At 42.2% G+C, this 24,274-nt stretch overlaps 2 protein-coding genes across 5 annotated transcripts in view; one reads left to right on the top strand and one right to left on the bottom strand.

The window, feature by feature from the left end:
* LOC135199505 (THO complex subunit 2-like) overlaps nt 1–3,569 on the top strand; it is a 608,436-nt gene extending 604,867 nt beyond the window's left edge. For 2 of the 4 annotated variants that reach the window (XM_064227613.1, XM_064227612.1), the window contains 2 exons: nt 2,362–2,685; nt 3,307–3,569. In XM_064227613.1, coding sequence (XP_064083683.1) covers nt 2,362–2,685; nt 3,307–3,438 — 456 coding nt within the window. In that variant the 3' untranslated portion in view covers nt 3,439–3,569. Of the gene's footprint in view, nt 1–2,361; nt 2,686–3,306 lie in introns of those variants that run through there. The other 2 variants (XR_010311082.1, XR_010311084.1) reach the window with 2 other exon arrangements.
* A 3,328-nt stretch (nt 3,570–6,897) lies between these two features.
* LOC135199502 (condensin-2 complex subunit D3-L-like) overlaps nt 6,898–24,274 on the bottom strand; it is a 131,558-nt gene continuing 114,181 nt past the window's right edge. Inside the window, 2 exon segments of the mRNA XM_064227610.1 lie at nt 6,898–8,110; nt 8,113–8,740. Coding sequence (XP_064083680.1) covers nt 7,533–8,110; nt 8,113–8,740 — 1,206 coding nt within the window. The 3' untranslated portion in view covers nt 6,898–7,532.

Genomic DNA, 24,274 nt, shown 5'->3' with positions numbered 1-24,274 from the left:
TGTTGTTAATGTGTTTTTTTAATTTTCTTGAACCTATTTCACATGGTGGTGGTGCTTTGGTGTATGATGATGGTATTTTAGTTTATACAGTCAGCCAGAAATTCAGTCACATGACTTAGTTGATGGTATTTTAGTTTATACAGTCAGCCAGAAATTCAGTCACATGACTTAGTTGATGCATACCATCCTTAATTATTTCTATTTTCTGCTTTGACTTGGATTAGTGTGATTAGTCAAACTTAGGCCCCATTCATACGAGGTTGGAGTAGTTGGTACTGCCTGCCAAGTGTATTCCCTTGCTTTTCCCAGTTGCCCCTAAGTTCACATTTAACTTCATGTATCAGGCTTGACAACAGGCAAAGACATTTTGATGGTTTGACCTAAATTTCCCCACTTATGACATCAAATTCGTGGCCACCTTCCTTCATCTAAACATTTGGCTTGGGATATGATTTGGTAAGTATTTACCTGTTAGGCACAAAACTCTCATGTGGATGGGGCTTTAGAAACAAGAATGTACTAGTGTTGGTAGCCTCCATTGACATGGACTCTCACGAGATGTCCTAATTTCAGAAATGTAGAGCCCTCTCAAGTGGATATCTTGAAGGAGTATGTACGTGGGCCGAGTGATTTTTGGACTGTGTATTTTGAGAAACGGCAAACTTATCAGTAGATTGGTAGGATTTCATTCTCAGGAGTCACACATTTTATTTTTTATTGTGAAAATGGTCAGAAAATACTGTGCTATTACCTGGAGACTGGTTTACCTAGTGCTTCTCTGATAAGAAAATACCAAGTCTCAGGTAGACCAGAATGCCTTCAGGTAGAATTTGACTCTTGGAATGAAACTATAAATATTGCAGTTGACACGTTTGGCAATATTCAATACTTAGGCCAATTTTATGGTGTCTTGAGGGTGACAAAGTTTCATGTAGAGCCATTGATATAAGTGAGATGCAATCTATCATTGGGTCTAAGAGAAACTTAGTGACATTTCTTGTCAGATAGACTCGTAATGCTGATGGACAGTTCGTTATTCTTGTAAATTATTTCAAACATTTAATTCACAATGTTGGACACTCATGGCACACCTAAAGTTGTTACCAAACGTGAAGTTAAAGTTGAAGAAAGATGAAGTTGAAGAAATTAGACAGCCAAGTAGGAGGAGACCAAAAGACAGATGAAAAGTAAATGGCAGAAAGCAAAACAGCTTTGCCCAAAGGGACATTCAAAAGGGCCTCTAGCATTGTCTGTGGCTTTGCTTCTTTACAAGCTAATGACAGTTTGTAACTCTACCAGTACTATGCTTGAGACCAAACTTGGCCAGCAAATTAAAACTGATAGATGAAGCATTCTAACCTAGTTGCCTCTGATTAAAGGAGACCCAAAGGAATGGCAAGACGTTTAAGAGATGGTAATTTAGAACAGAGGTAGGAGAGGACATGGCTGCCTTAGCAGAGGTCTAGGAGTGGATCTCGGCAGCTTGGGACCCCAATGGACTAAAATCCAAATCATCCAACAAAGCTTTGTTGAGCATCTCAGATCTGACAGCAGTTTGTGACTTGATTGTGGTCGTAGGGAGTATTGTCAAGGAAGGGAAATAATCTCCTTTGAAAATGCCTGGTTTTTTAACCTCTCGGCAAATGAGGTGTATAGAAACATGGGGATGACAGATTCCTTTCTGGAGATGCTGCAAGTAAGATTGATTGATGGGTCTAGTTATCTAGTGCAAACCAGTTTTAATTCTAGTAAACTATATAGTGGGTATCTTAGTTTCTGTCATATCGTTGATCCTTTGGGTTCTAGGCATACCAACCAAATTATGCACGTTTCATAAACTGTAATTATCTGCAAGGTCAGTTACTCAAGACATGCTGTATGTGACCAATGAATATGAGTAACTCGAGACATTTTTCTTTGTGGTTTACTGCTTTTGCAGTATTTTTTTTTTTTTCTTTTTTTGTAGATATTTGATTTGCAGCTGAAATGCTCATCTTGATATAGCATTTCAGGTGACTTAATTATTTTTTATCAACTATTTTTAAGGATTTGAAAGTCATATACCTGAAGGAACAGTTGGTAGTGTACGTGGTGTTTAAGGTTCTAATTGCCATATACATGTAGTAATACACTTTATGGATGAAAATTGAAATATGTTTTCTTGCATAAAGGGACAAATTTACATTTTCTGTCCAGAATTTGTGAAATTCTTTGCTTACTTGAGTATTAGAAATCATTTGTATGATTGATGTAAAATAATAATATATACAAAATGGTTTGATAATGTGTACATATTTTGAATGATATTTCCTCCATGTCCACAGAGTTTATTTCTAAAGATGTCCCCTCTTATTTTCTCAGAAAGAGGAGACATCTCACAAAGAGCACAAGCACAAAGAGAGGTCAAAAAGGTCAAAGTCGCATGAAAAAAGTCGTCGGTCAAGATCGGGGTCGAGTGAAAATAGTCCCCATTCTAAGTCAAGATCAACAGAATCAGATTCTCCATCAGCCCAGAGTGAAAGCAGAAAGAAGCACAAGCACAGGAAACATTCTTCCAAGTCTAAATTGGCAGAAGCTGTGATGCAAGAGAAAACTGCTAAACACATCTCAAGGAAAAGGGCATCAAGACAGGCACACATTGGCAATTCTGTGATTATGGACGTTGAAACTTTGGATAGTGATGAGGCAAGTTCTCCATTATATTTTTCTGTTATTTTGAATTGGATGTGCAACAAGTTCAGCTTTTCATTTTATCGTTCGTTTTATCATAAAATCTTTTTTGATTGTAAAATAATGATTTGCTCTAAAGCTAGGTTCAGAGAATTCAAGTGGATATATTGATGGCAGGTGGTGTTGTAAGCATACTCATAGTCAAACTTCATGATGTTTATATTTGGACTGTCATAAAAATTTTGCTCTACCAGAAAGCTTCTAGTAATAAATGCTTGTACAAGAAATGAGATACCTCACAGTACTTACTCCAGGTCTAGTTTTTTTTTTACATTCTACTTTCCTTGAAAATGAAGTAATTGAGAAAAGTTTAACTTGCTTGCAGTTAGGCAATTTTGCAAATTTTATTAAATTTGAGTAGTATTATTCTGCTCAATGTTAACGGCATATGAATGTCAGGGAATGGAATAGCATGTTAAACTGGAATCACTAGATACACATTTTGTAAGATGTTAATTATTGTGTGATAACATTTTTCCCTTTTTTTTAAAACTTGTATTTCATACCCTGATATGTACTACTATCAGTTTTGGAAGTGGCCATCGTAATTACCCAGCACCATTCCTTGCTTTCCAGAATGATTTCACACTTGCTGACGAGGACTGTAGTGTTGCTAGTCACGAGAACCAAGAACCCCCAAGAAAGAGGAACCTCCACAAAACTGAACAAAAACATTCCAGGACTAGATCACGACACACAAGGCACTAATCCTGTTTTTGGTTTTCTACGGCTGCATTTTCCATGTATATTGTAAATACTGTAAACTGTACTCAGCACATGTGAATACTGTACTGTATTGTATTTTATAGGAATGTACTGTAAATAAATTTGTTTTGTAAGTTGGTCTTTTGTACTTCACAGAAGCAGTTCAGTTTTTGTGTACGGGAGTTATGTTGTGACGGGTGCATTTGTCTGTAGCATTAAGCCCCATGCCACTCTTAACACTGTAACTACAATCATGATTTTTCATCCAGAAAATCAATGCCCCGGATGTCGCAGTATGGGGTAAGGATAAAAAGTCTTCGAAATATTGGGAATTTCTTACATCCAAATTTATGCTTTCACAATGAGTGTTTTTGGATCAGGGATCTCGACACACACACTTGTAGAACCACCTTGAATCGTCTTCAATAGCTGCCAAAGTTTCTGTAGAGCAAGTTGCCCACTGAATATTCCCTGCAGCCATCATCAGTTCTCAAGCTACTTTTTTCATTATGAACAAAATTTATTATGGATATCTAAAATAGGAAAAGCTTCAAAGTGGATTCTTAAGATATTTCATGGAGATTGACAGCAGGATAAATTAGAAATAACTTTTACAAGGTTCAAGAAATCCATTACAATTTATCTTTAAACAGGTATCTGCTCTGGTGCATTTTATGTAAGAGCTACTGGGAGTTGGAGTTAAGAAACGGACTACTCCTAGGATATATTCTTTCTTAGTTTTCGCCTGTCTGAATGTTGTGTGAAGAATTGGTATCCAGTGGTCAAATGATGTCTGATTTTACTTCCATGTGGATGTGTGCCTGATGTGCACCTACTGAATAATATTTCCTGCCTGACCAAAAGTTTGGGGTCACAGGGGAAGTTTTCTGTTCTCACCCCTTCCTGATGTATTTTTATTCAGGCATTTATTTGTGGAAGCTTCTTTGCATATGATACACTCAAAGATTGGCAGTTTATTGTTTGGTGAGGCTCTGTGGTTAAGGCCATAATTTTGTCTTTGTAAGCAGTATGGTACCCCAGTTTGCCGTCTTGTTATAGTGGTTATCAATTTTAGTAGCATAGTAACTATATGCTTGTTTTTCTTGCATTTCCAGCTTCTGCTAAAACAAGTAGATTATAAAAAATGAGAGTAATTCCCCTACTGCCATTTCTCTCTTCTATTTCATGTTCCTGCCTTCCTTTCCCAGGTGGATTTTCAGAGCTCAAGGTAGCATATTCTCAACCTAGTGTTCAAAGGTTCTAAGTGTATTCTGGTTTAATTGAAGCCAGGTCACCGATTTTACATTATACCCCAGAATAGATTGTTAGGTCAGATGCTAGGATTCGGTATTGTTTGTTGATGCAATACCAAATTATGGTTTTCCAAAACTTGAAAAGTCCTGATTTTATGATGCGTTAGTTGATTGTGTACGATGTTTTATCGTAAAATCCATGGCAAATGCATATTTGGACAGCTGATTGGTGAAAAACCCTAGGGAACTTTAAAAGTGAAAGGCAGACAGCTGTACAACTGGAGCCAAAAGGACACTAAGCATCTTTTGTCAACTACTGTTTATAGTATGTCAGAACACACTGTATACAGTATCTTCCAAAGCTGTTTAAAGCTACACATCCTTAGCATTATTATGGGTTACTTGGATATGTAGAGAAACGAGGCAGTAGTAAAGTATAATAGTTTTCTATGTTACTCTTCACATCTTTCTGCGACACTTTTCCTAGTCATTTTAAGTGAATAAACTTGTTCACAATTGTTTGTTAATTTATAAAAATTGAAGGAAAGAAACTGATTTTCTTTCTGTACTTGTCAACTTATCTTAGTCTTTTTCAGCAATGCTGTACTTTCTTACAAGGCTAAAACTGCATTTTCTTGTGTATTTTAAATCGCCACAGGAAAGATAAGAATTTCAAAAGGAACCTGTTGAGAAAGGTAAGTACTCACATTGTTACTGTACACACTCACTCTCTTTTCTCAATTGTATTTGAAGTGATACTTTTTAATTATTTTACATCATTTATATTTTGTAGATATTGTTAATTTACCCTTTTCTACAAATAATTAAAGAGATATGTGTGTGTGTTGTTCGCTGTCATTGCCAATTTATAGATATCTTATTTCTCTCGCTTTTAAGCTTTGTGCCAGAGGCTGTAATATTGTATTAAATAAAACATGTATTTATCTCTTAATGTATCAAGTAGTGTGTGTTTACGTTAGCTTGTTCCTGCAGAAATACAAACCATCACTCCTCGGAACAAGCCAGAAACAGTCATGAAAACTTAGTAATGAGGTGGTTAATTCAAGGTGAGTAGGGGAACCCTTCCTTGACTGTCATAAGCTTGCACATTTTCTTTGGCTGCAGTCTTACTGCTCCCCAACTAATCATTAATCATTTATTGGGATTTTTCCCCTTGGATTTTATTAGCAGGTGTGAAGGATGTAAGCTGGTGTTTGTCCACTATATCCCACAATGTACGTATATCCTTGGTGATAGACATGGCAGCAACAGGAGTGTCTGGTAAGGCTCTTGCTTCAGAAGCTCAAGAAGATGACAGTGCAGTTCCTACTGCAAAGGAACAACCAGCTCGAGTTTGGCAGTTCATCCTCAGTTACTGTAGTTCTTATAGCATCTGGAGCTTCTCTGGGCACCACTAGTACTCGCTACACTGGTAACTGAATTGGCATTGGTGGGACTAAGACAATCCTTCCTATCAAGCTAAGAGGGGAAGCAGGATCTTTCTTGGTGGCTGGACAAGGGAACCTGGTTGGAGATCCTTGAAACTCTCAACTTCAGAGATGCTTCATTCTCAGACTCATTAAGAAGGGTAGGGTACACACCTGGAACATATCTGCATTATGTGCCTAGACAGAGCTGGAATAGCTGCAGCATTCCAGGATTGTAAGTCACTGCATAGTGCAGACAAAAACAATTGTCAGTGCAGATGCACAAAGCTATTCCAGCAAGAAGGAATGCTTTGACAGACCAGCCCAACTGCAACTGCCAGGGGCAGTTAGTGCCAACAGATGAGTCCCTACTTACTTTAGAGAATTCAGAGATAAACTTCTTTGAAACATGGGTATGCAGGAAGCCCCTGGTGTTCTGCTTTCCCATTCCAGATGCTTAGTGGCCTTGGAAAATGTCTTCCACCAATCCCTGGAACACCTGAATATCTCTATGCCCATGTCAATCTGATCACTTGAGTGATCAAATGATAGTTTGTCATTCTGGGTCATGGGGAAACATGGTAGCTCCTCATTGGTCCTCTGTCAAGTGATATCGCATTCTACCCAGCTCCTTTTGTCAATGTTTCCAAAATTCCTCCTTTGGCCTACTCTTCCTGTAGCCTCTCAAACAATACAGTTACAATGCCACCAGTACTGTTAAATTAATTGGGTGGAAAAATATTCACTTGTAATTTAGGTAGAAAGGATAATAAATTATACACTAACATTTCTATGACAATATATTTCATAGTGTATAAACATCTGTAAAGTTTTCAAATACTGTATTTAGACAATAAACACAACGGGAAAAAATTTCTTTTAGAAAGAGGTTAAATTTAAAATATTTACTTCCAAAATAGTAACATCTGGATAGCTGACAATAAAATATATTCATATACTGTACAGTACAAAAATAAGTTTGTAGGTCTGTAACGACATCAATAATACGAGCTATTGATAAGCAACATTACATACACAATCTACTTAATTTAATCAAGACCAAAGTACATTTATCCACCCGTTCACATTCCAACATCTGGTTTGTATTGTACCAACTCTAAAAGAGGTCAAGTTTGAAATTTCCTGAGAACAAAATAAATAACTCCAAATGAACTTATTTGATTTAAAAAAAAATTGAGCCTTGCTACAGTAAAAGACATATGCCTTAAAATTAAAGTAAACAATTTGCTTGTATGATTTCTCTAATATTGCAACTTGACAACTGAAGTACATTACAGAAACATGGAATGTAGATTTGCATAAAAATATATATTAATTTTTTGGTGTTTCAAAGTAAATTTATGTGCAGGCACACACTTCTTAAAAGATTACTTACTGTACAAGAACCTATTTACTACTACCTATTTCGTTTCTGACTGGATCTCTTCCTGGGGTTTTTGAGATCTTCGTGATTACCATCACTTTTGGGATCAGGACTCAGAGAAGTCATGTCTCTTGTTCTTTTCCCTTTACTCGCTGGTTCCCCTGCTGCTCTCGTTTTACTCCTCTGAGGGCTGGGTTTCTCTTTCGCAAGTGCCAAGTTGTCACTGTCTGCTTCTATCGTGAAATCTGAATGTGAGAGAGATTGCTCCAAATCCGTTGAAGGTCCTTTATGAGCTGGTTGTGCTGGTCTATTCTTGGCCTCTGTGTTTTGCTCACTCTTCCTACTTGATCTACGTATTTTACTGAATTCTGATTCCTTGGCAAATGCTTCTGGACTCTGATGACACAATACCAATTTAGGTTGTTCACAAGATGTAGAATCTGAAACAACAGTTGAGTCTAGGGTTATTGCACTAACATCCAGACTTTCTTCCATAAATGTAATATTACTGGTCACACCAGATTTGTGATGAGGAGTGCTGATGGCGCGTAACAATTCCTCTCTAGTTTTCTTTGACAGTTTCTTTTTTGGTGTTCTTTCATTATTTCTTGAGGAACTGCCCTGATGGGCTGAGGGTCAGCAGAAGTACCATTTTTCTCATTTGTTTCCTTATTGTGATCCTGTTCCATAGCAGGATTACCACTATTACTCTTATCTTTGTCCTGTTCCTTCACAGGATTGCCACTATTACCCAGTTCTTCATCAGAACCTGTGGTACTACCAGCCAGAGAAGCTTTTGCCTTCCGAGTTCCTCGTCCTGTAACATCATTTTTGGATGAAGAGTCTTTCACAGCATCCTTTGAAATATCAACCCCCTCTTCAACACTGCCCCGACTTGAATCATCCTGATCATTGGTCACTGGGGTAATACTATTTTTCCTTCTACTCAGGACTGCCTTAGAATTCAGCAATGCCTGTTTATGAATGTCACTCTGAGAAGCTGCTGAGGCTGATTCTGGGGCATCTTTTACAAGGGATGCTTCCAAACTTATTTGTTCTTCGGTATTGGCATTTTCTTCTTGATTATTTCCACTTTTATTTTTTTCCTCTTGAGGTCTGTTTTCTTCTATTGTTTTTCTCTGCAATTCCTCCTCTTTTTCTTTCTGCTCTTGGTCAAATTTCCTTAAATCAAATTCGATCTCCTGAGCAAGCTGTTTGTCACCAGCCAATATTTCTTTTATCTGAAAAAAATTTACTTCATGAATACAAATACTACAGTACTGCTAAACAGAAATTTATTATGCTAATAAAACTTTCTTTTTAGTTCACCTAATAATGAACATGAGCAAAAATATCTCCATATAAGGTAACCCCTGAATTTGTACCATAGTGCTTTATGTCTTAGAGACAAGAAGCTCTATGGTGAAAATTTCACTGGCAGTATATAGTATAGCACACAACTAATCACACCTAATTTGGCTTTTTTATTCATCTTTCAACTACTATATTACCAGAGTACCAATGTAATCGTATCAAGATCCAAAAACATATTTTAATTCAGAATGTTCCAGACAAAATTTGCAGATATTCATGGATATTTATGAAAAATTCTCTCTCTCTCTCTCTCTCTCTCTCTCTCTCTCTCTCTCTCTCTCTCTCTCTCTCTCTCTCTCTCTCTCTCTCTCTCTCTCTCTCCAGAGATGTATGTTTTTTTGTATGATAAATAAATGATTTACTAATTTTCAAATATCAATATTATCAATTCATTAAAGAAAATACTAAAGTGAATTAGCCCTCTTACGCCGATTGGACGTATCGTACGTCGACATAGAAGTTTTTTAAAAAAATTCGCAGAAAAATACTTATAGGCCTACCAGGCAAAAACTTGAATCACGCGCCTTTGAAGGATGCTGGGAGCTCACGGATCAAGGTGTTGTTTTGTTTACAATCGTTTCACAGGCACGCAAGCGCAAATTTCTTTCTTGTCGCACTAAAAAGTATCAGTGACATATCTCAGAAATTAATTCGCCACTTTGACATAATTTTTGCACCATTTTAAATTAGCCGTTACACGGAGTATTATTAATGAAAATGTGCGCAATTTTATGTAGAATACAACAACAAAAATACTCATGACTAACTTTTATCAGTTTTGAAATATTTTCTTATAAATAACGATGTGCCAAAATTTCAACCTTCGGTCAACTTTGACTCTACCGAAATGGTCGAAAAACGCAATTGTAAGCTAAAACTCTTATATTCTAGTAATATTCAATCATTTACCTTCATTTTGCAACAAATTGGACGTCTCTAGCACAATATTTCGATTCATGGTGAATTTATGAAAAAAACTTTTTCCTTACATCCATGCGGTAACACTTACGATAAATTTTTTCGTGCGAGTGTCGTAATGTTTCCACCATTTTAAATTAGCCGTTACATAAAGTTTTGTATATGGAAATGTGCACAATTTTATGCACAATACAACTAAAAACAACCCATGGTTGTAGCTTTTATCAGTTTTGAAATATTTTCATATAAATAATGACAAGTGCCAAAATTTCAACCTTCGGTCAACTTTGACTCTACCGAAATGGTCGAAAAACGCAATTGTAAGCTAAAACTCTTATATTCTAGTAACAAATTGGAAGTCTCTAGCACAATATTTTGATTTATGGTGAATTTATGAGAAAAAAAAAAAAAAATTTCCTTACATCTGCGCGGTAACTCTTCCGAAAAAAATCAGAAATTTTTTTGTGCGATTGTCGTAATGTTTGCACCATTTTAAATTAGCCGTTACATAAAGTTTTATATATGAAAATGTGCGCAATTTCATGTAGAATACAACCAAAAATAATTGAAGGTTGTAGCTTTCCTCATTTTCAAAATATTTGCATATAAATCATGATAAATAGAAAAAAACCACGTTCGGTCAACTTTGGATCTACCGAAATAGTTGAAAAACACAATTGTAATCTACCGAAATAGTTGAAAAACACAATTGTAAGAGACTTACAGTCTAGTAATATTTAGTCATTTATCTTTATTTTGAAACAAATTCAAAGTCTCTAGCACAATATTTAGATTTATGGTGAATTAAAAAAAAAAAAAAACTCCTTCCCTCCGTGCGCGGATTCTCCGCCGCACATCTCCGAAATGCGTACGTCGAATTCTCGTAATATTGGCTCTGTTTCATATTATACATTTAGGTATTGTTTTATATATGGAAATGTGCGCAATTTCATGTAAATACAACAAAAAATAATTGAAGGTTGTAGCTTTTCTCATTTTTGAAATATTTGCATATAAAAAAAAATGTATAAAAAAATTTGACATTCGGTCAAATTTAACTCGTTGGAAATGGTCGAAAACTGGAATTGTAAGCTAAAACTCTTACAGTATAGTAATATTCAATCATTTATCTTCATTTTGAAACAAATTGGAAGTCTAGAACAATATTTAGATTTATGGTGAATTTATGAAAAAAAACATTTTTTACGTCCGCGCGTTATGAATTCATGCATCATTTTGTGATAATATTTTCTCTGTGTTGCTCTGATCGTTTTACGATGTGTTATATACCAAAATGATGGCAATTTAGTGTACAATACAAAGAAAAAAAATTAACTTGTTAGCTTTAACCGTTTTGCTCGCAGTGTGATTTGAATACAATTATATTTGAAATTTTGTTTTTGTGCTATCATATATCGCATTATTTATATATGATAATGATATTTTTTTCATTTCTGATGGTTGCATACTAAACTTTAGGCAATGACAAAAAAAGGAGCCAAAAATGAATTCTTAATCTTGAAAACTAAGCGCACTGTGATTTTTTGAAAAAAATATTTGTACATGAACTTTCCTGTCAGATATATACTTAGCTATACCTCTCTGACGTCACGACAGAATTCAAAACTCGCGGCTCACGCGACAGGTAGGTCAGGTGATCTACCTTACCCGCCGCCGGGTGGCGAATGTATGAACCAATCTCCCTTTCCAGCCAGATTTTTTCTGTCGCCGGTGTCGACTACACCTGTGGTCGTTACCTCCTGATAGTTAAATTCGTTTCTCGTTGCCTTGGATATCTTTGGACTGACTTTCGGTGAAGTACCTGATCTTGTTGGCTTGGCATACGTGCTTGTGGATTGTTTTTTGGATTTTGGTTTGGATTTTTCTTTGATTTCAAGATGTCTGATGTAGAGGTTAAGAAATCTGCTATATTTAGGGTGTGTTCTATGGATGAATGCAAGGTGAGGCTACCGAAAGCAACGGTAGACCCTCACACAGTATGCTTGAAGTGTAGGGGTAATGAATGTTCCTTTATTAACCCTTGTAATGAATGTGAGAAGTTGGATGAGGGTGAATGGAAGTCTCTTTCTTCCTACTTAAGGAAGTTGGAGAAAGACAGGGTTAGGAAGGCTTCGTCTAGAAGTTCGAGTAAGTCTCGTATTAGCGAGGTAGAAGTAGATAATCCTGTCGTAGCACTAGATCCTTCTCCCGTTTCAGCTCCTGCTCCCTGCATCGAACCCACAGATACGCCTTCGGAAGTGGCAACCATGAGAGCCACGATCCATAGCATGGAGAAGAAAATTCGTTCGTTGCAAGGTAAGAGTGATAGTGCAAGTGATTTGTGCAGTGCCCCCAGTGCAGTGGAGGGTGCGTCTGATCAGCTCCTTAATGCTTCCAGGCCTAGACCTCTTCCAGACTCCCAGTCCCAGTGGAGGAGGAAAGTCAACAGCCGCAGGAAGGTTAGGGAGAACCCCCACCGATCAGGCGTCCCCTTGGTAGATCCTGATGTTCGTTCTCAGGCTGCCTTAATTCGCGCCAAGAAGGAGGTTTTACGACAATGCTTCTGTTCTTCTTCATCGCCTTCTCCTAGAAGAGGATGGAGCGCCTCGGATTCCTCTCGACCGTTGAAGAGAGCCTGGAAGGCTCCTTGCGCCCTTCCTTCCAGCCCGGAGTGTTTTCCGGAGGATCCTGAAGTGGACATCAAGAAACCCAGGAGGGATCAGGAGTACTCGCCTCAGAGTAGGCTTCGAACCTCGTCCCCTATGGAGGAGTTTGCAAGATCTCTGGCTCGGATTCTTGCGGGGCTGCAAGCTCAGATTTCGGCTCTTGTGGGCTCATTGGTGGGAGGCGCTCGTCGTAAGAAGGACGTCTCTCTCCCCGTCAAGAAGTCTAGGCTACCTTCTCCTGCGTTGCCTTCTCAGTCGGAGTCTGCTCTCTCTCCTGTACCAGCGGATAGAATGAGGCGCTCTTCCCTTGGCAGACGCCAGTCGTCTTCCAGGCGCCAATCGCCCAGGAAGCTTTCTCCTGGCGACTTCATTTCTCCCGTGGAACGGGATCAAGCTCCTAGTAGGCGCTCTTCTAAGGATAAGCGCACAGCTTCTACTTCTCGCTCCTTTCCGAAGAAGCTCCAATCTCCGGATAAGAGAGCCTCCCCCGGCATGGACACTTCTAGAGACAGGATCTCTCCTTATGTCAGACGACTAGAGCCTGGTAGGCGCTACTCCCCAGGTAGCCGCTCTCCTGCTGCCAAGCGCTGTGTTGAAGATAGGCACTACTCTCCTGATAGGCGCTATTCGCCTGTTAGCCGCTCTGTTCAGGTCAGGCGTAAAGAGCCTGAAAGAAGCTTCTCTGCTGGTAGACAAGCTTTTGCAGAGACCCATGCTTCTCGATCTAGCTATTTGGATCATGGTAGACGCCTGTCTCCTAGTAGGCGCTCTTCTCCAGGGATTCGCTCTCCTGTTGGCAGGCGCCAAGAGCCTAGCAGGCGCTCCTCTCATTTTAGGCGCAGTTTGCCAGGCAGCCGCTCGCCTCTGGACAGGCGCATGGAGTCTGGTAGGTGCTTTGAGCATAGTAGGCTCTCCTCTACTAGCAGGCGCTCCCCTTTGGGCTCCCGTGTATCTCGGGACAGACTACAAGATTACAGAGGACTCCCTCATCGGAGTAGGAAGGACGCCTTCGATAGGAGCTCTCCCAAAGCTTTGACTTCTGATAGGCGCCAGACGGCTGCCAGACACCTCACAGGATAGGCGCACTTCTTTAGAGAAGTCCGCCTGCTCTCGTAAAGAAGCCGAAGGTTCTTCGGTAGATGAAATAGAACCTTCAGAAGAGGACTTGGTAAAGGATTCTTCGGTCTCGTCCTACAAGATCCTGACAGACCTACTTCTTCAGGAGTTTGGAGACGCACTTACTCCGGTCGCTCCTCCTTCTCCTCTCTCTTTATTCTCGACATCTAAGAAGATGAAGGTTTCCTCCTGTGTGAGAATGAAACCAACCATCTCAATGAAGAAAGCTTTGAGAGGTTTTGGTGATTGGCTTCTTTCTAAGGAGGAGAAAGGGAAGACTGTTTTTTCTTTCCCTCCTTCTAAGCTTACGGGGAAACTTGGTTTCTGGTATGAGTCTGGAGAACCCCTAGGCCTGGGTCTTCCCTCATCTGCAGACGCGGACTCTCTTCATTTCACTGGTGGATGCCTCCCACGCTCGGCCCTCTTGTCTGCTAAGACTCCATGGGCGATGAACGAGCTCGACCACCTGTTGAAGGGAATGTTCAGAGTCTTGGAAGTCTTCAACTTCCTTGACTGGTCTTTGGGGGTCTTGGCTAAAAGGACTCAGAACCCGGATTCCCTTTCGCCCGAGGATCTCAACAGTGTACTTACGTGCATGGACAAGGCAGTGAGAGATGGATCTAGCGAAGTAGCCTCCCTGTTTGGAGCAGGGGTTATTAATAAAAGATCGGTCATCTGCTCTTTTCTGACCAAGTCAGTCTCTCATGCTCAGAGAGCCTCGCTACTATATTCGCAACTTTCGCCTCTTCTCTTTCCAAAGAAGATAATACAGGACATCTCTGGAGCTATCTCCGCGAAGGCGACTCAAGATATGCTCGCTCAGTCGGCCCGGAAACCTAGAACGATCTTCCAGACGAAGACTAAGGAGACTCCAGCTAGACAGGAGCCCTTTCGAGGGGGCCCTCCTTCTAGATCCTCTACCTCAAGAGGTAATATATCCTTCAAGAGAGGAAGATCCTTCTCTCACTCTACCAGAGCGAAAAAGTAGGAAAGAAGTCCTCCAAACATCTGTAGGTGCCAGGCTACTAAGATTTGCAGAAGTCTGGGCACAGAGAGGAGCGGACAACTGGTCCCTCTCGATTATCCGGAAAGGATATCTGATTCCCTTCTCAGCAAGACCACCTTTGACGATGACTCCGAGGGAGTTGGTGGCCAAGTACAGGGATCCCATCATGAGCCAAGCTCTTACTCTAGCAGTAGAACAAATGCTAGAGAAAGAGGAGATAGAGCTAGTGAGCGACCCATGCTCAGCAGGCTTTTACAACCGCCTTTTCCTAGTTCCAAAAGCCTCAGGAGGATGGAGACCGGTTCTGGATGTAAGCGCCCTGAATTTCTTTGTAGAAAAGAGGAAGTTCGCCTATGGAGACGACATCCTCAGTGTTGGCGGCTCTTCGTCCAGGGGATTGGATGGTGTCCCTAGATCTTCAGGACGCTTACTTCCATGTGCCGATCCATCCTTCTTCAAGGAAATACCTCAGGTTCATGATGGGAGGAAGGATATTCCAGTTCAGGGCCTTGTGTTTCGGCCTTTCAACAGCCCCTCAGGTTTTCACAGGACTAATGAAAAATGTAGCAAGATGGCTACATTTGGAGGGAGTGAGGGTGTCCCTTTACTTGGACGACTGGCTTATCAGAGCCAAGTCACAGAAAAGATGTTTGGAGGACCTACAAAAGACCCTTTTCATGGCGAGTTCTCTGGGACTTTTGGTGAACTTTCAAAAGTCTCGGTTAATCCCCAGTCAAGATCGTATCTATCTGGGGATTCGGATGGTTTCTCTGGATTGTCGGGCTTTTCCATCTCCAGGAAGGATAGCCCGATGTTCAGGGAAAGTCACAGCCTTTCTAGAGAAAGACGTATGCACAGCGAGGGAGTGGATGAGTTTGCTGGGGACACTCTCCTCGTTGGAGCAATTCCTTTCTCTAGGAAGGTTGCACCTCAGACCTCTCCAGTTCTTTCTACATCGAAACTGGAGGTGTCGTTCGTAAAACCTAGAGAAATCAAGAAGGACCTCTCTTGGTGGGCGAACCCTCTCAGGTTTGCGGAAGGGATGTCCCTTCACATTCCGAACCCCAACCAAGTGTTGTTTTCCGACGCGTCGGAAACAGGTTGGGGAGCGACGCTCGGCTCAAGAGAAGTGTCAGGCACCTGGAAGGAGGAACAGGTGACCTGGCACATCAACAAGAAAGAGCTGATGGCTGTTTGGCTAGCTTTGAAAGCATTCGAGCCCTACGTCCTAGCTTCGACAGTTCAGATAAACTCGGACAACACCACGGCCCTGGCATACATCAGGAAGTAGGGGGGAACTCACTCCTTCTCCCTGTACGAGACAGCAAAAGACCTTCTGCTGTGGGCAGAGGAAAGGAAGATTTGTCTCCTTACCAGGTTCGTACAGGGAGAAAAGAACGTCAGAGCAGACCTCCTGAGCAGGAAAGATCAAGTCCTGCCGGCGGAGTGGACTCTTCACGAGGATGTTTGCCAGGACCTGTGGAGACTATGGGGCAGGCCTCACATATACCTCTTCGCCACAGCCAAGAATGCGAGGATAGACAACTACTGCTCTCCTATATCAGACCCGAGGGCAGTGTCAATAGATGCCTTTCTCCTAGATTGGAAGGGCCTAGACACGTATGCTTTTCCTCCCTTCAAGATACTGGGAGAAACTCTCAAGAAGTTTGCAGAATCGGAGGCAGCAAGGATGACGTTGATAGCCTCTTTTTGGCTCGCACAAGTCTGGTTCACAGAGGTACTGGAATGGTTAGTAGACATTCCGAGATCCCTACCACAGAGGATCGATCTGCTCAGACAACCCCACTTCGACAGGTATCACAGAAACCTCCCCGCTCTCGGTCTGACTGGCTTCAGACTGTCAAAAGTTTGGTCAGAGCGAGAGGGTTTTCTGCAAGAACTGCAACTGCTATCGCAGCAGCAAGAAGGCCCTCTACCCTTAGAGTCTACCAATCGAAGTGGGACGTCTTTCGATGGTGGTGTAGGAACCATCACTTTTCCTCTTCCAGTACCTCTGTAACCCAAATAGCAGACTTCTTACTTTTCCTTAGGGAAAAAAGTGGACTGGCGGTATCAACCATTAAAGGTTATCGTAGCATGCTGGCTGCAGTGTTTAGGCACAGAGACTTAAACATTTCAGAAGACAAAGACCTTCATGATCTAAGAAGATCTTTTGAAACATCCAAAAAGGTTTCGCCAGAGATTCCGAGTTGGAATCTGGATGTAGTGCTACGCTTCCTTAGGTCCCCTAAGTTCGAACCGCCTCAGTCTGCCTCTTTTAGAGACCTCACGAGGAAGACACTTTTTCTCATGGCATTGGCTTCCGCAAAGAGGATTAGTGAACTCCATGCAATAGAAGGGAGAGTGGGGGTTCAGAGGAGATGCAGCGATCTGTGCCTTCCTACCTTCGTTCTTGGCCAAGAACGAGAACCCCTCAAATCCTTGGCCTAGGAGTTTTGAAGTCCGAGGTTTATCTGCCTTAGTAGGCGAGGAAGCAGAGAGGTCACTTTGCCCAGTACGAAGTTTAAAGTTTTATCTTCAGAGAAAGAAGAAACTTAAGGGCAATGATGTCAACCTTTGGTGCTCTGTAAGAGATCCAAGGAGGGCTCTTTCGAAGAATACGCTTTCTTTCTTCATCAGAAGCCTGGTGAAAGAAGCACATGTGACATGTGATGAAAGTCAATTCAAGCTTCTGAAGGTCAAAGCTCATGAGGTAAGAGCTATTGCCACTTCATTAACTTTCAATAAAAACATGTCCCTGAGTAATATTATGAAAGCAACATTCTGGCGTTGCAACTCAGTCTTCGCGAACCACTATCTGAGAGACGTCAAAATCACGTGTGAAAAGTGCTTTGCTTTAGGCCCATACGTATCGGCGGATTCGGTGCTGGGGCAGGGAGCTGAGACATATCCTTTGTAGTATATTTTTTCCCCCTTGTTTAGTTTGTAAGTTTTTTGGTTGTTTGAAAGAGCATGCAGGTAGGCATCTTTTTCATGTCGTATGTCTAACAATGATTAGATTGGTTAGGTGATCAGTTTATGTTTGAGCTCCTTGCAATGATAGTGGTTAGGTTCTGTCATATAAGAGGGCGAATCCCCTTTGACAAGATCCTGCTCGGATTCTATCAAGTAAGCGGATACCAAATCCCTTTGATAGACCCAAAGAGTCTGTCAGCTGTAGGTCACGCCCTCGCTGAAGCTCTTCAGGCAACGCAGACTAATAGACAGTAACTATGAAGTCTTCTGCCTAAACAGGTAAGAACCAAGGTTGTATTTTACATCCTACAACAGGTGTTGTTTCCCCCTTTTTTCCATGTTAATATTGCTGTCTCTTTCCCTCCACCAAGGGTGTCAATCAGCTAAGTATATATCTGACAGGAAAGTTCATGTACAAAAATGTTATTGTTAGTATACAATAAGGTTTTGTACATACTTACCTGGCAGATATATACGATTGATGGCCCGCCCAGCCTCCCCTCAGGAGACAGGTGGAAGAGAAAAATCTGGCTGGAAAGGGAGATTGGTTCATACATCCGCCACCCAGCGGCGGGTAAGGTAGATCACCTGACCTACCTGTCGCGTGTGCCGCGAGTTTTGAATTCTGTCGTGACATCAGAGACGTATAGCTAAGTATATATCTGCCAGGTATGTACAAAACCTTATTGTATACTAACAATAACATTTTTTTCCACTTCCGTGCTCACTCCCCGGCATACGGGAGACAATTTTTATTATACCCCTTCGGCGTAAGAGGGTTAGTAAGGTTTTAGTTTTTAAATTAAAAATATGTAAGAATAAAGGAAATCCCAGTCTTCACGCATCTTTCTTTCGAACTCCAGGTACCAAACTGAGGACCAACAGCTGTCAAATATATCAAGTAATGTTACAGGAGGGGAGGGAGTCTCTCTCTCTCTCTCTCTCTTTACTGAGATGAGAGATTGTTATGGTACATGCATGTATAATATGTTTATTAATATTTTCAAATAATAATAATACTATAACTGTAATTACAAAAATCATGAGATAGTATTTTAAAGAAATACTACAATAACCTTTCCATTTCGTTCTTTCAAATATGGATAACACTCTCTCTCTCTTTTACTGAGCTGAGAGAATTTCTATGGTACATGTGTATGTTTATTAATATTTTCACAATAATAATAACAACTAATTTCAAAATTCATATGTGAGTAATTTTAAAGAAATACAATAATCTATCTATTTCACTCTTAAATAAGGATATCTCTCTCTCTCTCTCTCTCTCTCTCTTGCCATATGAGATACACATGTAATAGTGGTAACTCTCGCCCTCTGTTTGGCATGGAAGTTTATGTATACAGTAGTTCCTCGCTGAACGAGTGGTTTTCACGCTTGGCTGCCAATCCGGTGGTCCAAAGTTTGATTCCCGGCTCAGCCAACGCGGAATCAGAGGAATTTATTTCTGGTGATAGAAATTAATTTCTCGATATAGTGTGGTTTGGATCTCGCAATAAGCTGTAGGTCCCGTTGCTAGGTGACCAATTGGTTCCTAGCCATGTAAGAATATCTAATCCTTCGGGCCAGCCCTAGGAGAGCTGTTAATCAGCTTAGTGGTCTGGTAAAACTAAGATATACTTTTTTTTATGTATACAATACATGTTTAAGTGTATTACTACATTTTATGGTGAAATAATAATATACAGTACCAGTTTTCAAATAATATTAAATTTACAAATAATATTAAGTTTAATCTCCAAAAACACACACACTCTCTCTCTCTCTCTCTCTCTCTCTCTCTCTCTCTCTCTCTCTCTCTCTCTCTCCTTACATATGTTTATTTGTTTTGTAATATAAATAAATTATTAACCTTAAAACTAATTTTCAAATATTGATAAGATAATAAAAAAAAAATAGCGATTCTCAGTCTTTTTATCCACTTGGAGGAAGGAGAGCGCTCTCTCTCTCTCTCTCTCTCAGGAGTAATTCATAATTTCACTCTTGATGGTCAGATGTATGATGTTGCCATTCAATGATTCTCTCTCTCTCTCTCTCTCTCTCTCTCTCTTCTCATTGGCTGTAGGTATATATTTTTATTGGTAAAATGTTTAAGATGACTTTGAAATGATATATTAATAATATAACCTCAAAGATTAATACGGTAATAGGTTAGTAATTTTAGGTATATTTGGAGTAGGATGTTATTTAAGGTATACATTTAGTATCTGAACTTTCAAGATAGGCAGTTATAAGCATTTTTAGTGGTGGTTCTAACTATTCGCGGGTTTTAAGTATTCATGGGGGTGTCTGGTACACATCCCCCGCAAATACAGGGGGAACACTGTATGCCAGGCTGTGCTTCAGAGGTTGGACTCTTGTTTTGGATGTCAACTTGGCTGCCTTATTGGTTGGGAGGACTGGTAGGAAACGTATTGCTTCGTCCCCGCCTCCTGCGAAGAGATTGCAGAAGAAACCAGTGCTGTCTTCCTCTCCCTCTTCCCCCTCTACTCCCCATCAGCGTAACAAGCATTGAAAGGCTAAGGGTTCTTCGCCTATGAAGGAGGAACAATGCGGATGTGTTCTTGAGAGTGTTGGTGTTTCGGGCAGTGTTAGAGTACCTTCCCTTGTGCAATCTGCAGGGGCTGCTTCGTCCTCTGGTTCAAATCATGGGCATGTTATGACCTTCCCTGTCCGTGTGCATCGCCAGCATGTTGCAACCTCCCCGTCGATGCACATCGTGAGCATGTTGCAACCTCCCCTGCCCTTGCACATGATGTAAGCGCTCCTTCTCCTCCAAGGCCTATTCGTCGCCGTAAGGATCTCAAGGCGCCTGTCAAGAGGTAGAAGGTAGTGAGCGCGGAGTTGGTGCAGCAGGAGTGTTTGCCTGCCTCTCTCACTGGTGCTTCCAAGAGTTCGACTCGGGGGGATTCTCCTTCGATCTTTAGTGTTCAGGATTCCCCTCCATCTCACGTTCGTACGTATGCCACGCCACGTTCGTCTCGGAAGCCGACACATGGACCCAGCCCGGACAGGTTAGTTGGGGGTTTCGGGCTGTTTGGCTGCTGAACCTTCCATTAATTTTAGTGGGGAAGGTGCCTTAGAGGAGCCTACACATCCTTTTCGTCGTCAGTCTCTGTTGCTGGAGCAGGAGGGAGACACGCGAGAGTTTTTGTTTTCTTTTTTGGAAGTAGTTGATCTCATTCGCGGGTTTAACAATTTGGAAAGTAGGACACGGTTTCGGTTGTCTTACACTCCTTCTTGCTTGGAAGCCTTAGTGGGAGCTACACAGGATCCCATTTGTCGGGGCACGTTCAGTCAGTCTTGCAGAGGGTTAACGCCTCTGTTTCGGACCGTGACGGTTCACTTTGCTCTGGGGGCTCTACCAAGATACTACCCCCACATCTCACGAGACATAGAAAGTATTATGCTACGAGCTCTGCTTTTTTTATGTCGCGCCATCTTAACCCAGACGTCATTCGCCTGAAGCCAGGATTGACTTTGGAGCAGGTGAAGTCAGAAGCTCCGTCCTTGTGTCCGCAAGAGGCATCAGCATTGGAATCTACGGCGGCCTCCATGTTGCAGACAGTTTCTTGGCTGGACTTCTGGTCTGTGGTTATTGCCAAGATAGCTTTTGACAGGCCCCCGGAAGGGTTGGTGAGTGCATCCTTGCTTGCCAGTCTGTTGCAGTCCTGGGGCAAGGCGTTTTCATATATGGCTCACCTCAGTGTTAATTTATGGGCTAACCTCCTCCTGATTAGACGAGACGTGGCTTTGTCTAGGATGGAGAGATCACTTGACACGGAGTCCTTGCTGGCATCAAGGAACGGAGGTCTGTTGGAGTCCCAATATTTGTTTCCTCAGACAGAGCTCGAGAATGCAATAGACTGCGCCCGGCGAACACCAAAGCCAGAGTGATGCACCAGGCAATGTCTAAGTCGGAGTCTCGTCCTCGGAGATGTCCGGCTCCTCCTCCTCCCCCTGTCCAGCAGCAGTCTAAGAGATCGTCGCCTGGTAGGCTGTCGAGTACTTCAAGTTCGGCAGGGCCTTCCCATTTGACTCGGCCTAGGTCAGAGGATCAGCGCCCCTTACGCTCTCGTTCCTTTAAGCCAAGAAGGGGCCCAAGGGGCAGAGGTACGTAAAGGGGACCGTCGGTAGGTGAGGTGCCTCTCCCTCTCCTGTGCCACGGGTGGAGGTTGCCTGGCAGGCCATTGGGCCAAGTGGCAGAGTTATGGGACGGAGAAGTGGGTGGTAGATGTCCTTCGGGTGGGGTACCTACTGCCATTCGACTTCTCTCTTCCTCTGTCAGACAAGCTGCAGCTCAGGAAGGCATATCCTCCAGATTCTATGAAGTTCTTGGCTCTACGGGAGAAAGTGCAGAAAATGCTGGACAAGGATGTGATAGGGGTTTTACAGTCACATCTTGGTGCCCAAGGCATCGGGAGGATGGAGGCCTGTGATCAACTCATCCACCTTGAATCACTTCATCAGGAAGACACAGTTCAAGATGGAGACCCTGCGCTCGGTGTTGGCAGCCGTGAGGGAAGGCGACTTCATGCTGGCGATAAGACTTAAGGGATGCATACTTCCAAATCCCTGTTCATCCGATGTCCAGGAAGTTCCTTCGCTTCTGTCTTGAGGACAAGGTCTTCAAGTTCAAAGTCTTGTCCTGGCTGACGACAGCCCCTCAAGTGTTCACAAGGATCTTTCTCATGTCAAGTTGGGCCCATGCTCAGGGGATCTGTTTGCTGAGGTACCTTGACGATTGGTTAGTCTTGGCAGTTTCCAGGGAAAAGCTGCTGCAGGACAGGGATCGTCTACTTCGGTTCTGTCTGGATCTGGGCATATTAGTCACCCAGAAAAGTCGAACCTTGTACCCATGTACCCAGTCAAAGGATTCTCTACCTGGGCATAGTCATCGATACAACAGTGGCAAAAGTTTTCCCGTCAGATCAGAGGTTGGAGAAGTTGCGGGTGGTGGCGCGCATTTTCCTGTCGGAATCACATCAGTCAGCTCATCAGTGGCAGGTTCTTCTAAGAGTGTCTTCCCTGGAGAAGCTGTTGCTTCAAGGGCATCTTCATCTTCGACCTCTGCAATGGAGACTGGAAGAATTCTGGTCTCTGGTGGGGGACTCACCCCTATTAATGGTTCCTCTGTCTCTGGAAGTGAGAAAAGAGCTTCGTTGGTGGTTGGACGACCAGAATCTGTTGAAGGGTGTCCCTCTGCGTTCTATTCCATCGGACTTCCTTTTATTCTCGCACGGCTCCCTCGCAGGTTGGGGGGCTCATTTAGGCAGCCTCATCGCTTCAGGCATTTGGAGTTTGGAGGACAGGCAGCAACATATCAACATCTTGGGATTTGAAGGCAGCCTTCCTGGGGCTGAAGGAGTTTTAGGAGAAGGTAGGAGGTCATTCTGTCGTTCTCATGTCAGACACCACAGTGGTAGCCTATATGAACAAACAGCAGTCTCAAAAAGTCGACCTTCATGGTATACCAAGGCAAATGGGCGATCTACTGTGATTGGTGTCATAAACAGGATTTTTCTCCGCTCGCAACCTCTATTCAGCGAATAGCAGACTTTTTAACCTTCCTCAGAGATGAGAAACGTCCGTTTCTGCCATTAGAGGCTACAGGGTGGCCCCGAGTTTGGTGTTACACCTTAAAGGTATCGACATCTCCTCTTCCTGGGAACTTTCCCTGCTAGTTAAGGTGTTTGAGCAGTCGAGTTCTCCTAGAGAGCTCAAGCCTCGGACGTGGGATGTTTCCTTGGTTCTCAAGAGCTTCACTAAGAGTCCATATGAGCCCTTGCGTTGCTTATCTGACAGGAACCTGACACTCAAGACAGTTTTCCTTCTGGCCTTGGCATCTTCCAAGAGGGTAGGAGAGCTCCATGGTCTGAGCTATGAGGTGAAGCGCACTAGGGGTTGGGGGTCAGTGTCCTTCGAATTTGTCCCGGAATTCATGGCCAAGACCCAAAATCCCTCTGTGCTCGATAACAGATTCACTTTGTTTTCCTTTCCATCACTGAATGATTTTGTGGGTGGTGATGCTCAAGAGCTTTTGTTGTGACCTGTCCAGGCCCTGTGTTGCTATCTTTAAAGGACTCTGCACCTTAGACCAGGCTGCTGCAGACTTTTTGTTAGCACAGGCCGTACAAAGAAAGATACAGGAAGCCATCAGACAGGCATACATGACTCTTGATGATTCCACCTCCATGTCTGTGCAGGCTATAGCGCATGACGCTAGGGGCATTGGTCCCTCTCTGGCTTTCAAAAAGAACTTGTCTGTACATAGTGCTGAGTACTGGTATTTGGTTACGCCAGTCCACGTTTACCTCTTTCTATCTTAAGAATGTTGCCCACAGATCTGAGAACACATTTTCCCTGGGTCCTGTGGTGGCTGCCCAACAGGTTGTGTAACTCATAATTGCCCTTAACAGGGCACTTTTGTATCTTACATAACATGATTGTGTGGATGAGAGAATGAGCGAGTTAGTTAGTCTCCTTCTCTCTCTTGTACCTTTCCTTCTTCCTTCGGGCAGGTTAAGGAATAGACACATCATCCACTGGACTGGTCTGATACAGGTGAGTAAGGTAGTCATACTGATAGTGTGGTCATGTAATATACAAATATCTTACCCTCTATTCAGTAGCATATGCTCCCCTCTTTGGCAAGGAGGGGTTGGGAGTAATACAAACCCTGGAGTATTGGTTTGCTACTG

Source organism: Macrobrachium nipponense, chromosome 25 (assembly GCF_015104395.2).
Source record: "Macrobrachium nipponense isolate FS-2020 chromosome 25, ASM1510439v2, whole genome shotgun sequence".
Lineage (NCBI taxonomy): Eukaryota > Metazoa > Arthropoda > Malacostraca > Decapoda > Palaemonidae > Macrobrachium > Macrobrachium nipponense.
The sequence above is the reverse complement of the archived record's forward strand: the minus strand, read 5'-3'. Positions and strand labels throughout refer to the sequence as shown.